At 40.1% G+C, this 13,872-nt stretch overlaps 1 protein-coding gene across 1 annotated transcript in view; it reads right to left on the bottom strand.

Annotated features, from left to right (window-relative positions):
• sorbs1 (sorbin and SH3 domain containing 1) overlaps positions 1-13,616 on the bottom strand; it is a 30,306-nt gene extending 16,690 nt beyond the window's left edge. The window contains exons 1-12 of the mRNA XM_079249285.1: positions 13,568-13,616; positions 13,100-13,216; positions 12,212-12,318; positions 11,915-12,056; positions 11,653-11,682; positions 10,134-10,276; positions 9,604-9,664; positions 9,409-9,483; positions 7,372-7,407; positions 7,181-7,283; positions 6,036-6,150; positions 3,804-3,887 (exon numbers count right to left, since the gene is read on the bottom strand). Of these exons, the coding sequence (XP_079105411.1) occupies positions 3,804-3,887; positions 6,036-6,150; positions 7,181-7,283; positions 7,372-7,407; positions 9,409-9,483; positions 9,604-9,664; positions 10,134-10,276; positions 11,653-11,682; positions 11,915-12,056; positions 12,212-12,318; positions 13,100-13,216; positions 13,568-13,601 (1,047 nt within the window). The 5' untranslated portion in view covers positions 13,602-13,616. The remainder of the gene's footprint in view (positions 1-3,803; positions 3,888-6,035; positions 6,151-7,180; positions 7,284-7,371; positions 7,408-9,408; positions 9,484-9,603; positions 9,665-10,133; positions 10,277-11,652; positions 11,683-11,914; positions 12,057-12,211; positions 12,319-13,099; positions 13,217-13,567) is intronic.
• Between the last annotated feature and the right edge of the window lie 256 nt (positions 13,617-13,872).

The raw sequence follows: 13,872 nt of genomic DNA, 5'->3' as shown, positions 1-13,872 counted from the left end.
ACACACACACGCTTGTCAAAATTGACACAAATGTTTACTGACAAATTCTAGATGGCAAAACAGGTGATTATAACAATGTTATCCAGGACAACAAAACAAAGGCAGGAAGAAATTAACAGCCATTTGTGAGCTCAAAGTGAGTCCACTGATGTTAAAAGGACTGTAAGTGTTGGTTGTTATTGAGTAGCAGAAACAAGCCACGAGGGGGGTCATTCATTCAGCACCCACCAGCATTTAGAATGGTTTAAAGACGACTAATTTTAGCCCACTGTTTCTGTTGCTTTCCTCTTCTCGGACGTCACAGCAGGTAAAAATAACAGACGTGACACGGGCTCTATGAATAAGAGCACAAGTGTTGTTTGCAAATACGATTGCACAATCCCTACCTCAGTCAGCCTGGCCCTGGTGTTAATACCACATCCACTTCCTCACGGCACGGCCCGAGCCGCCGCTTCCCACACCAATGACCAGACAGGGAATATTCTGAGCAGCTCATTTGCCACAACATGCCTTTCACTTAGTTGCCAGGGCAGAATGATCATTAATAACCTTTCAGAATAAGCGCCTATCTTTGTAGGAGCAGAACACCAGCCTGGCAGGTCTATAGTCGGATCTATTTATAAAGTCAAATGTTCCATGGCGACTGGGAGAAGACACCAGTGTCATTGAATAATCTGCTGCTCTTCCTTGCTCCTCCACATCTTGTATACCCTTTTAAATCTCTTATCAGGGGAAAAGATAGTGTCCTCCGACACCCCTGGGTTATTGGGCTTACGCACTGACAGCATCAGTGGAAAGTAAACAGGAAACGATCACGGACGGCTTATCTGGAGTAAAGGAATGGAATCTTAATCTCGTTACTTCCAAGATGCCTGATTAGCCTCAGTTTAAATGAACTTTTCTCTATCTAAAAGTACACTAAAGTTCAGTTTCAAACCAATCCAACAGAGTTATTACTCTGTGATGGTTAAACGCAATATTCATTCTGAAATGAACAAAGTACAACCAGTTTAGGGGTTGACAGGACACAAGGTGAGATGTGAAGATGCGATAACACGTTTGATGTATGAGGCGCAGACGCACAGAAAGCCTGGAAGCACACGCTTAAAGCGAAGTGAGAGGTTCGAAGCTGTTTATGGACAAGAGTGAAGGTCTCCGCGGAGCCCTGATGACAACGTTTCTGCAGAATTTCATGCGCATGTTTCCTAACAGGTGTCTGCGGCCACTCAGAGCTCAGACTCCTGAATGCCGCTTTCATAGTCAAAATAGCGATCAGGAGTGGGTCATGGTAACATGAATCCCATTCTTTCCAGGCCCTTATTTGTGTTGATATGTTCTTATGAAAACAAACTGCCCCCCCCCCACCCCCCTAATGTGAGGGGCCTTTTGCAGCCATGTGTGCTCCTCATCTTCCCTGCGCTAAATGCTTAAAGGTAAAGGTTAAGTGTATAACAGAGGTTAAATATGAGAGCACAATGAGCTGGCAGGCTTACAGTTACCCCCTTTAGAATATATCAGGTGGTAGGGGGAGGCTCTCTATGTAACTCAGTGCTGAGACACCGTGGCAGCAGCCCCCACGTCAGCATATGCTCAACAGATGGAGTCACTCTGTCGGTTGTAGGGGGGCAAAGATCTCTTCCTGACCATAAATATGTGTGGAATTCCAGCTCCAGCTAGCTATCTTTATCGATGAGCAATCTTTTGACTGTAAGTGTCTTTCTGTGTGTCTTCCGACTCATCTCGAAACTTTCACTTGTTAATATTCATGAAGAGTTCTACATCTGTGACTAGGAGCAGATTTCAATTAACTTGACAAGTAAAGTTGATTCAACATGACAAGCTGAAGACGAAAGAGAGATTTTTACTCATATGACTGATGAGAGGAATGATCATGTAACTTTTAATTGTCTGTAGCAAAGTGTTTCTCTTTGGCACATTTAAGGTATTAACAAGAACAACACCTGACTGAATGTGGGCCAATGGGGGTTCCTTATTTCCAGACGTCCAGACAGATCTCTGCTCTGCTAAAATCAAGTGAGTACCGATGTGTCAATCAAACTCCAATGAGCCACTTTGTCTGGCTGAGCCTTAAGGTCAAATGCTGCACATACCAGGTGCAGCTTTAAAGTGACTTTGACATTAAACAGGAGCCAGTCATCAAACCGAGCTCATCTGGCAAACATCCAGGCTGCCATGAAACAGAATCGACCGCTTCCAGGGCTAAACATCCTTCACATATACGCTAACCTGGAACAGGATCCTCTGCTCCAGATTTGAGCAGATGCTAGGACATGATCTCACGCCGTGCCGAGTGGTGCCACCTCATACGATCCAGGGTGCGGCTGGGTTGGCTCTGAGTGACAGAGGAGACTCAACATCTGTTTGTGCCGCATCCGTCTGGTGCCAGCAATGGCGTGGATTTGTCATGACACCGTATACAGCTTCATGCATGCACCATGTGGATATCTAGTTAGGTATAACAACCAGTGCGGCAGACAGATGACAACTATTGTTTAAAGTGCCTGGGCTTATTCCTGGAGTCTGACGCTCGCGTGGACGGCAGCCTCTCCAAGGGAAGGATGACTTCGAAATGAATCATTCGATCAAGACTTCCAGCTTCTGAAATGTATTTTAGTTGTTCGGATGCACATCAGGGAGATGAAGGCAAAGTATTTCTCTTGGATGATGAGTAAAAGACATGGAGGAACAGACACTGCAGCATGTGGCAAAGACTGAAAAATCCTACTGCAAAGAAAATCTAAAGGTTGCTTTTATCTAAGCGGTTAATCCAGGAAAATTCTGCTTATACTCAAATATAATGAATCCTAATAACCAGTAAACCTTTTCAAACATTTAACTGCACTGGGATAAAGGTTTTTGTTGCTTTAGTTGCCGGTGCCTCAGGATAGAAATAATTTGCTGAGAAACTTCTTTTTTTTTAGGTGAACTAAAATAGACTTCTGCTGACTATTTTAAACATCACTGAGGATGGAATCATTTTATGTTTGAGGTGATGATGCACAATGACAAGAAGCTGCATCATGTGCTTTAAAGATGTGCCTGCAATTATGATTACATGTGAACACAATACTGTGCAAAAGACTGGATCCAGACCTCATTTCTTTCCATTTTATTGTGGTCCTCGGAGGTTGGAGCTCAGTATTACTGATGCAGTGTGGCATCATCTGGACAGACAGCAAAACAAAAGCCAACTGAGATCCAAAGAAGAGCTTTGGAAAGTCTTTCAAGAAACCCCGAGAACCATTCCTGAAGACTACTTAAAGACATTACATGAAGTTAATTTAAGATGGATCAGGCTACACTGAAAAATAAAAGTGATAAAATTGATTATCAAGCTTCACAGAATCACACAAACTCTGTTGCTGTCTTTTATATTGTAATTTAATCCATGCTTTCACCTACTGCAGAAGTTGCTGCACCTGTTTTTCATTTTGCTGGTACTATATAAGGAAAGCAGGTGGCTGGACACTTTTGTACACTATTTTTTATCTTGAAAATTTGTTGAAATTTCATAAAAAGAGGAGCGACTGAAAGGACTTAATAGTCGATCAGTAGCTTGGTCTCATGAGCCTCATCGGTGGAAAACATAATGAGCAGTTTTTGTATGCAAAATCAAATAAAGAAATAATTCAATAAGTTAATGCAAGTGAATGAAGGGAGGGGCAAAGAAACTGAAGTAGTCTTCACAGACAGACAACTTGTTTAGACATTATTTAAACAAGGACGTTATGACATGCAATAAGTTGCAATACGCCGTCAAATGGAAGACAGCGACCACTTACCGCTTTGTCAAACTCCATCTCTGAAAAGAATTTATACCAAGGCTCATTCTCTAAATCTACATCTTCTGGACTTAAATCCTGAGTCTAGGGGGCAAGGCGGCAAGAAGAAGAGGAGAAAGACAAAGAGAAGATAGTTCAGACAGCAAAGCATACACATGCCATTGTAATGAGTCTATCAAACATTGCTGACTCAGTATATTCTTCAGCCAAATAATCAAAAATTATCTGCAGGTGGTCTTAGTGAGGAAGATAAATCCCAATAGGAAGTTCATGACATAATAGGCTCATGTTCTTACAAACCTTTGCTTGAAATTTATATTTTGGGAGAATGCTTACTGGCTTTCTTGCAAAGAGTAAGATGAGAGGATTGATATCACAGCCAGCAGCTGATTAACACAGCTTAGCATAAAGACTAGGGAAATGGGAAAGACAGAGAGACTGGATCTTTCCAACAGTAACAAAATCTTCTTCTAAGAACCTCATAAGCTCACTAATTAATATGTAATATCTCATTTGGCTTCTTTTCACTGTAGGGTTGCCAGGCAACCAACTGAGACTCCAGGAAGTCCCTCCTCCCAGTCAACCAATTGTCTGGCTTCTGCAAATTTTTTTGCTTCACCATTTCAGTTTCATGTGAGTTACTGAACTTTGTATGCTTCCAGACCTCACACATCAATAACCCAGAGCTTCTTAATGCTAGCCCACAGGACCCCCTGCCCTGCATGTTTTCTAGGTAACCCTACCTCAACACACCTGAATGACTAAAGGATTTGTTAACAGGCTGCAAAGAACTTTATGAAGAAGTTCAATAATCCAACTCAGGTAATTTGGTGGAGGAACATGTCTAAAACATGCATGGGAGGGGATCCTGAGGACTAGAAACGAGAAACACTAGAATAACCAAACAGAGTGGGATCAATCTTCTCATCTGACGAAAACAAATGAGATGAATAACTAAGAAAGTCAAATAAATCCTTCAAACTCAAAGACATCAGCAGAACGAATGTTTCTTCTGTCCATGGAGTTACCATCCACTGAAGCTCAGTAAGGAAGAGACATATTGCGGACTTTATTAGAAATCCTTTAGTTCTTTTTAAATACGTGATTTGACTGCTAAAATTGAACAATAGTCTTTCAGTTTCTATAAATGTGATTTTTTTTTTAGGAATGGATCTTTTGGAAAGTGGTTTGAGCAAAGAAATTATTTAAATTTTGCAAGTCTTCCTTCAATTAAAGCACATTTATGCTTTAAAATGCACTTATTATATTATATTTATCAATCTCTCCAAAGAGCCTTCAATAAATACATTATTTTCACTTTCTAATCAACAAAACTTTTAATCCATATGATGTATATTCATTAACATGTCCAGATGCATTCGACAAGATTCAAGCAAGAACCAACACAGCTTTAAACACCACAGAGTGAAATAAACCGAGCTAACATACAGCCAGAAGGGCGCTCTTCTGTGACAACTGGGCTTGTAAATGAGAACACAGCTCATTATTTTAAAGCGGTCCAACGACAAACTGGAGGGAACTCTAATGGGCACAGTGGTTGGCTCTGGGATCAGGCCAGATTTCTAAAAGCAACTAGCTTGATTTGGTAGCTTGACGCAATTGGGCATCAAACAAGCAGAAATTACATAACCCCCACCCCCCCCCTGCTCCATCAAGATAATGAATCTCTTATTATTATAACATAAAAGAGAAACACATAATATTTGACATCTTAATGTGAAAAATAGCCCTCAAGGACACAGAGTTACTCATCATCATTTGATTCACCGCAAGCTGTCTAGTCTAGACATGAAATTGGGATGGAGAGCATTACACTTCCTCCACAGAAAACACACCAGATCCATGTTGTGTGTCTGTTGGCAGTCTCTCACAGCGACCTGCTCCAGCCCAATAACCTTAAATTTAAGACAGCTAGACAACAGCTATCCTTGTAAGTGATACTCCCCCGCTCGTTTTCCAAGCAGGATCGTCTGTCCCTGCAACACGACACCCTTTAGGAATGTGGTGGCTACACACACACGTCGCTTTCCAAGCTATTAGTGATGCAGCCGCCAGGGAGCTGAGATACAGAGGTGGTGGGAAGATGGGTGGGTGGATAGTGATGATGGGTGCAGTGGGGGACAGCTAAAACAGCACAAACACAGACAGGGAGACACAGAGAGAGAGAGAGAGAGAAGGGAGGGGTGGGGGGGTGTCAGACGGCTGGCTTACCGTTCTCTCCAGCTTCAGCACCGATGATTTCCCCGGCTCATACTCGAAGATGCTTTTGGGCTCGGCACGGTACTTCCTGGTGTCTACCTTTTTATCCGGGGGCTCCCACTCGTTCCTGATCAGAGGCGGGTGTCAGGGAGGGGTGGGGTGTGGGATTGTAGAGAACCAATCCTTATCAAGTGGTCTCCATAGCAACCAGCGTTGGCTAAGATGATCTTTTTCTTTTTTTTGCTTTCATTCAAATAGGACGTTGGCAGTAATTATGCCCCCCCCCCCCCCCCCCCCATCTCTATGCATCTGTCTCCTCCTCTAATGATGATGCTACAGAAAATCCAATTCAAGCTCAGAGCTGAGCCATAATTCGATAACGTAAACAAGATTGGACTCGGTGAGAAAAAGCAGAACGCGACATTTCCTGAGAGGATTTCTTAACAGACTCCTGAGGTTGATACAACTTTTCAAGGATTTTAACAGGAACTCTCTTCCTTACACTCACCCTCATCCCAGAAAACAGCAGATTAACACTCCTTATTAACAGTCAAGCTTGATGAAAGTGTGTTTAGGAAGATGATGTCACAGAGGAGACTCAACATGTCATCTGCAGTTATCCTCTCTCACCTGTCTGCCTTCGTCACTTTACCTTCAACACTCATGTGTTTAGAGAAGTGATTATCCTCTGTGAGTGTTGACATGTGAGCATATGTGATGGGGGGGGGGCTAAAAACACCTAGCAAAGCAGGAGGACATAGCAGTGGAAGCCTCTGGAAGCAAAATATCTTCAGGTTCGGGAGTTATAGGAAGGAATTACTGTTGTGTTTGTTGACAGTACTGTAACTACATGCCTGTGACAAGACTGTTCTGTGTAGTTTTTTTCTTTTTTTTATCCAAGGAATGACATAATGTCACACAGTGATCTATTTATCTTCACAGCAGGACCATATATGGAAACGCTGTCAGTGACATAGCTGGATAAAATCAAATTTAACTAATCAAAAATTTATTTATTCTTCATTACACAATCTTTCAAAGCATTTGAAGTTTTTTTTTGGAAATCAATAGCTCCTTTCTTTGTGCAGAACCATGAATAATGCTAACATGAAAATGAATGTCATAAGGAAGGTTTGGAGCAGATGGAGGACACTGACCTTTTGGCAGAAGGTTTGAGGGAAGAGGAGCGCGTTGGCACCGGTATCGACTTGCCTCTTGAGTCGACCTCGTCATTGCTTTTTGAGCGTGGGACTGCTCTGACTGATAGAAATCAACAGCAATATATCAGATCAGCTGAAAATCTGCTTCATCTTGGTAATTCATTCAGAATCTGTTTTTCCAAACTCACCATCTTCCAGGTAACCGAAGGGAGTGGGAGCATTGTCTAAAAAGAGAGGGAAAAAATATCACAAATGTTCATTCTAAGTTTTTATGTTTACCGTTGACATCTAATTTCAAGTAATATATGACTAAATAATTCAGAGGGCGTTAAAATTCTGTCTTTTTCCTTACACTGAGCTTCACACCTTCCATTAGGCCAAACATTGCAGGCTCACATACAAAGTGTGTCAAAATAAAACCACTTTACTGGAAGCATTACTGAGCTAAAAAGGGACCCAAGCATCAATGAGCATCAGTGCTTTGAATGAGTAATGGGTTGTAAAACCAGCAGGCTCTAGTGCTGCTCTCAGAGCACTCTTTGGATAATTAGCTGTGAGATAAGGTTCAAACGATCATATCAGTCTCAAATGCACATTGAGATTGATAAATTCATATTCAATAGTAAGTGGAGACTAATTACAAAAACTACACTAATTCATCCCTTTTTCTACATTTTTACATTTCAAAGAAAATATAAGAATGAAAACCATAACCACTAACCAAACATGTTAAGACACTAACCAAAAGATCAATCTAGTTAAATTCACTAGACAAGCTGAAGGTTTGTACAGCTGCAGTGGTTCACAAGTACAATGCAGGACTGCAGCACCATCTAGTGGACACAACCACACACTGCCTGTCAGGAACAGCAGGGAGGTCACGTCACACCGGTGAAAAATAGTTAGAATAAGCATCAACAAATAAGCTAAGTATGAAAATAAAACAGCAGAATGAAGATTTTAGTTCTAAATGGTTAAAGGAAAGAAGAAAAATCAAGGATGAATGATTTTAATCTGTGAAATGAAATGAAAATAACACTTGTTTATTTCTTATAAACTTCTTGAAAAAAAACTTTGTAGATCAAGATGCTTATAGTCAGCCATGATTAGGTTCATATTTAAGCAGTCAAACCCATATTTTCCTCAATATTATTAACCAGGTTTTTACTTGTACCTAAGCATTTAAATGTGCATAGTAAAGTTTTAATGAAGTTTTTAACATAATATTGGTCATATTCCTATAACACATCCTACTACATCTCCCATCTACAAAATCCTTCAGGGGGTGGGGGACACACATTGAGTAAAAGTTGGTCATGCAGCTTATCTCTGGTAAATGCTTATACGCTCCCACAACATATGAACTAATTAAAACATGAGGACTGCTCATGACAAGTTCCACGACTATCTTGTGAAACAGTGCGGGGATGATGTTGCACAAAACAGAAAGCCTGAATATTAATAAACAGTATGTATATTTCTGAGCTAACATACAACCACCACTTACAGACGGAGTAGATTATGATGATCTCAGAGTAACATTAGTCAAATCACAAGTTCCTCATTCATGTACTCAAACATTTCCCGCTTCAGTCTGTCAACATAAACTTTCACAGCAGCCTGTCTTGCTTCTTCTTTTTACATCGTAGATATCAGATCAAACTTCCAGACAACATGACTTTGAGAGGTGCGCTAAAAGACACGAGTGTGCTTAGTGGTGGGTACCACAGGACGCAGCCCATTCTGTGGTGGGCTGGAGCTGTTGCCAGCAGTTAAACAACCAACATGTAAAGCAGGAGCGACTTGTATTTATGTTTCATCAGTAAATAATCATAAAGGTGGAGTTTCAGTAGTGTAATATGTCCAGAGGATTGTAGTAGTTAGATAAAGGCATTTTTTTTACAGTGGACATTCTGACTTTTAATAGTGGGAATGCAGCTTGCTGAGACAGCTAAACTTAAATTACCAATAATTATCCTTTCCTGTTGTACGCAATATGCCTAAATATCCTAAATTAAATCTGCAAAGAAACATGTAGCAAACATCAATTATGGCTCTGTGGTTTGGAGTTTACATAGGGAAAGATTAAGCGAAGACTTTCAAATCTGTGTGTGACTTTAAAGGAGAGGTTCTACAGGCTAAAAGAGAGCTGTAGGATTTGAGAAGACTCAAGATGGCTGCAGATTAGTAAAGCAAACTAGAAGGAGGTTACTGCCATCAGATACCTTTGGATTTCATGTGAATGTCAAAGTTCTCGGGAAAAATGTAGGTGGGGCGGTACGGATTTTCCTCAAAAGGCTCTGAACACAGCGATGGAGAGACAGAGGACAGCGTGACATGTAGAGAGACACATGCGGATCTTCCACAGACATCAACACTGGTCAAACATGGAAACGATAAAGACACAATAAATAACTCACCTGGTAATTTATGTATCTGTTTGAACATTGTCTTATACCAATCTTTGGTCTTGTCAGTGTTCTGAAAAAGAAAAAAAAAAAGGCTTTTTAAAATCATGGATTTGTATGTCAGAACATTTAATATATGTCATCCATCTGCTTTTCAGTCAGTCGAGCTGTCCTGGTGGTGGCTTGGATTGGTGTGGATTTGTCAAATACTGCTTCAAAACTGACCTGTCTTTGAGGATTTTATATTCTGGCACCTATACGGTGCATCATTAGTTCATGTTTTCAGCAAAACATACTTTTTATCTGGTATACAAATCTAAAATATCACTTTTTCTAAGAGTGTTAGTATTCAGAAAATGACAAAAACATTCAAGACAAGAACAAAAACATGACATTACAATGCTTTTCTAAAAAAAAAGAAAAGAAAATGCTAGTTGATCTGCTATTTTTATCAGTGACAAATTATTTCTATGAACAGAACAACAGTAGACATTTGCAGCGAGTAGATTAGTCTTCACTGGACAGCTGGTTCTGTTACTCACCCGTACAGGCACAATAGACGTGTTGAGAGGACCAAGGACAGGGGAGTGCAGTGATAGCCGCAGCCTCTTCCCGTCCATATCAGAGATCGGACTCGTTGAGTCTCTCCCGGGATCAGGACTTTTGTCCCTTTCTGGGGTTGGGTCTGCAAAGCACAACAGAAATAAATAACTCTTAGAGCAGGATCAGACAAGACTGAGACTAATGTTTAGCTATAAATCCAACTTTACAGATAACATGGGCTTCATGCATTTAACACGGCATGACAGGGCAGGAAAAGGACAGTAATTGTGGTGCATTTTGCTGGTGTGTTTGGGTAGTGGGGTTAACTCTTTAACATTCACACTAACAAAGAGACCAGTGAAAAATGGTTCTCTGTGTTTTTCCATTTGTTTTTGAGAAGAATAAACAGAATAAATGTTTTTAGCAAATGGTTGAGATGTTAAAAGAAGTAGGTAATAATAATGTAATAACAGTGAAATGGTTGAACATTGAAACAGTGGTGTTATAACGAATACTTAGTTTGGGTTTTACATACCCAAACCAAATGGTGGAGATGGCTCAGGAAGGTTTATTTTCACTTTTTAAAAAAAAAAAAAGAAATTCATCAGTCACTGCAGATTTATCTCTACCAAATGGTAAAGAAAGACCTTAAAAGGCTGGAGCTTCTGGTCGCATGAATCAATAATTAAAGTAGAAAAATTATATATTTTTCTTCTGCTTAACCGGACAAAATGAACACTTTGTACTCAGCATGTGTGCATGCTATTGCTAATTATTTATTATGCATCATTAATTTTTATTACAGCTATAAATGTACAAAATCAGAAAAATAACAAGTAGCTCTTGCTGCGCCAAAAGATCTACATTAAAAACATGTTTCCATGTTCACTGATTTGCTTTTTTAAATAACCTCTAGGGTATAATTGATCTGATAATGCTTTAAATACTTTGCTGCTCCAAGGGTAAAGTTTTTATTATATTTAGAGGTTGATACTAACTTATGTGACAGTGAACAATTGTTGTAGGGTCGGTGCAACAATAAATATGATCTAAACGTGTCCACATGGAGGAAGCTTCTTAACCTCTTAGTTATTATGATGGGGAAGACTTGTCCACATAGCTATGCGTAATACCTGATTGTATTGCTGCTGATCTACAGACTAAATTCCATACAATCCAACGGGGTGTTGTATTAATGTAAATTTGAAGCCAAATATAAAGGGCTCTGAAGAGCCAAAGTATACGGTACTTTAAATGTCAAGAAAGAGATACAAGATGACAATTTAACTTAAAAAATGGAGCAAATGCATTGCAAAAGGGAAGCATGATGTCTAAATGTTTATTATTTATCCAATAGGTTTTTATAAATGTCAGAAAACACATAAAATGCTGCAAATACAGTAAGCTGCTTATTGCTTATTCTAAAATATGGAAATATCCTAATATGGAAATATGGAAAATATAAATAAATAAAATAAGATAAAGAAATTAATTTAGCATCAAAACCTGAATGCATACCTTCTGAATGAGAAAGATACTTTTGCTGCTCTGTTGTGAGAGAAAGACAGACAGACAGACAGACAGACACATGGTGGTGAAATGAGTCCAAGCCAAGAAGCAGAAGTGTGAATGCATTGGTTACAAGCTGATGGATCAAACACACCTAGCTCAAGGTATCACAAATCTTGATGAGTAAAATGTTAAGGCATACAGCTCAATGACTGGACCAATGTTTGGAAGCTCTTCTTGGTATGTGCCATGCACCGCTTACAGGGCTCACCTCTGTTGTGCTGCAGCAGAACAATGGTAGGGTTCACTGTGCTGGTGGAGGGATAACCAAAGCTGGGAGTTGATGTTATGCAGTTCTGAGTGTCAGTGAAGGCTGGAGCTTGGTTTTCTTTTATGCTTCTGGTTAAATTGACCTAAAAGTAGCACAAAAATACTGTAAGGCTTGAAAAGTCGGCAAAATAAGAATGTGCTTTCAAGGAATTTTACAGACATTAAACATTAAAATAAAAACATAACATAGCAGAGTTAAGAAAACAAAGGGCTTAAATGTGATAAAATATAAACCTACCTGGCACTGAATGTTGTTTTCAGGAGGTAGATGAGTTGTGTTGTTGCTGCCTCCCTCAGCCACTTCTGCTTTGTAGCTGTCTCCATTAATCTGGCCTATCCAGCCACCTGAAAGGAGAACTCTATGTTTGGCAGCTAGTACAGCAAGAAAAACACTAAAGATGAGACAAAAAGGCGCAGTTTTTCTGTGGACTCATAACAGCAAACCACAACAGATGATTCCAGTGCAAATAAATCTCCATTCATTCAGCTGGGTGAGTGCTTTCTTTGGGAGGTTTCATGCACAGAGCTGTTAATATCCCCCAGAAAAGGGAAAAAAACAAGATTCTCCCACAATCTCTGAACTTTGTCAGGAGAACAAAAAGCCCATTCAGTGAGCTGCAAAGATCATTTGTTCCAATGGCCTTTTTATTCCGGCTCTGCAACAATTAAAGCATCTCCCCAACAGTATTGGCCAGCCTCCAGTTCAGTTCCAAAGTGCTCTGCGTTGCAAACAAGCCCACAGTCGGGGCCTCCTGCTCCAAAGTGCAGCGTGGGCAGGCCACGACAAAGAAGCTTTTTGACACTTACATGAAAATATGAGCAATCGCCCCTTTATCACGGCTCGGAGACTGCCTAACAATGGAGCACGCACTTCAAAACATAAGGTATTATATAATCCTGCCAGGAAAAAATCCAAAAGGCATGTGCAGAATTTTTTGCATCTAAATAAAATGATGAAATGCCTCCTAAATTACAGCAACATTTACATCCTCTGTCTACATTCTGCAACGATATCTCTTTTCTTTTTCTTTTTTAACATGGCCTTGCAAATATTGCTGCCTTCTAAATATTATTTCGTCATATGGAGAGCCCTTATGATCCCGAGGAGGCTCAAGCCTTGGCTTACTTGGCGCTGTGATGATATTTGGCTCGTCGCTGACGCTGTCCTCATCGTCAATGTGAACGAGGGTGGCCCTTAGAGTCACGATTCCTTTCCCTTTGCACACTCTGCTCGGGTCCAAATCTGAAAACAAAAATGATACTCTTGTATTTTCTGCAGTTAGTTTAAGGTCTCGTTTCTGTATGCTGCATTCTCAAGAGTGCGCGCATGCTGCAGAGCTGCTGGAAATTCAAGTTATTGCTAACTCACGGCCCAAATGACTGAAATAGAACTACCATATTAAAACTAGGCCATTAAATTAATATCATACGCTCTGTAAAACTAATTATCATCATCACCACGCTGTCGAGACTTAAAAGTGGATCATCTGAAAATTCTCCCATAGGTTTAAGCTTCTTTTAGCTTTCTTCGCAAGAATGAAGAGTCCAACAGTTGTAGATACTGAAAAATTAATGAAGTGGCAGGAAACCTCACCTGCATTGGGAATTAAGTCAGGAGAGCCTTTCATAGTTTTTAGAGGTGTGATCCTGACGGCACAAACAGCCCGAGGACCTGATACAAGACAACCAAGAAACACAAACAGATAAAACCAGCCATAATTATACAGCATATGCCATAAATATGCATAGTTTTCACCTCTTAATTACCCACTTATTAGCGTCATTATCTAGAGATATGCAACATAGCAGCTGCATTTAAAATTAATTGTAATCTTGGTGTGCAAGACATGAGGATTACTGAGTTATTGGATGAACTCTGGTAGAGAGTGGACTCACTGG

Source organism: Telmatherina bonti (genome assembly GCF_933228915.1).
Source record: "Telmatherina bonti genome assembly, chromosome: 11".
In the NCBI taxonomy this organism is placed as follows: domain Eukaryota; kingdom Metazoa; phylum Chordata; class Actinopteri; order Atheriniformes; family Telmatherinidae; genus Telmatherina; species Telmatherina bonti.
The sequence above is the reverse complement of the archived record's forward strand: the minus strand, read 5'-3'. Positions and strand labels throughout refer to the sequence as shown.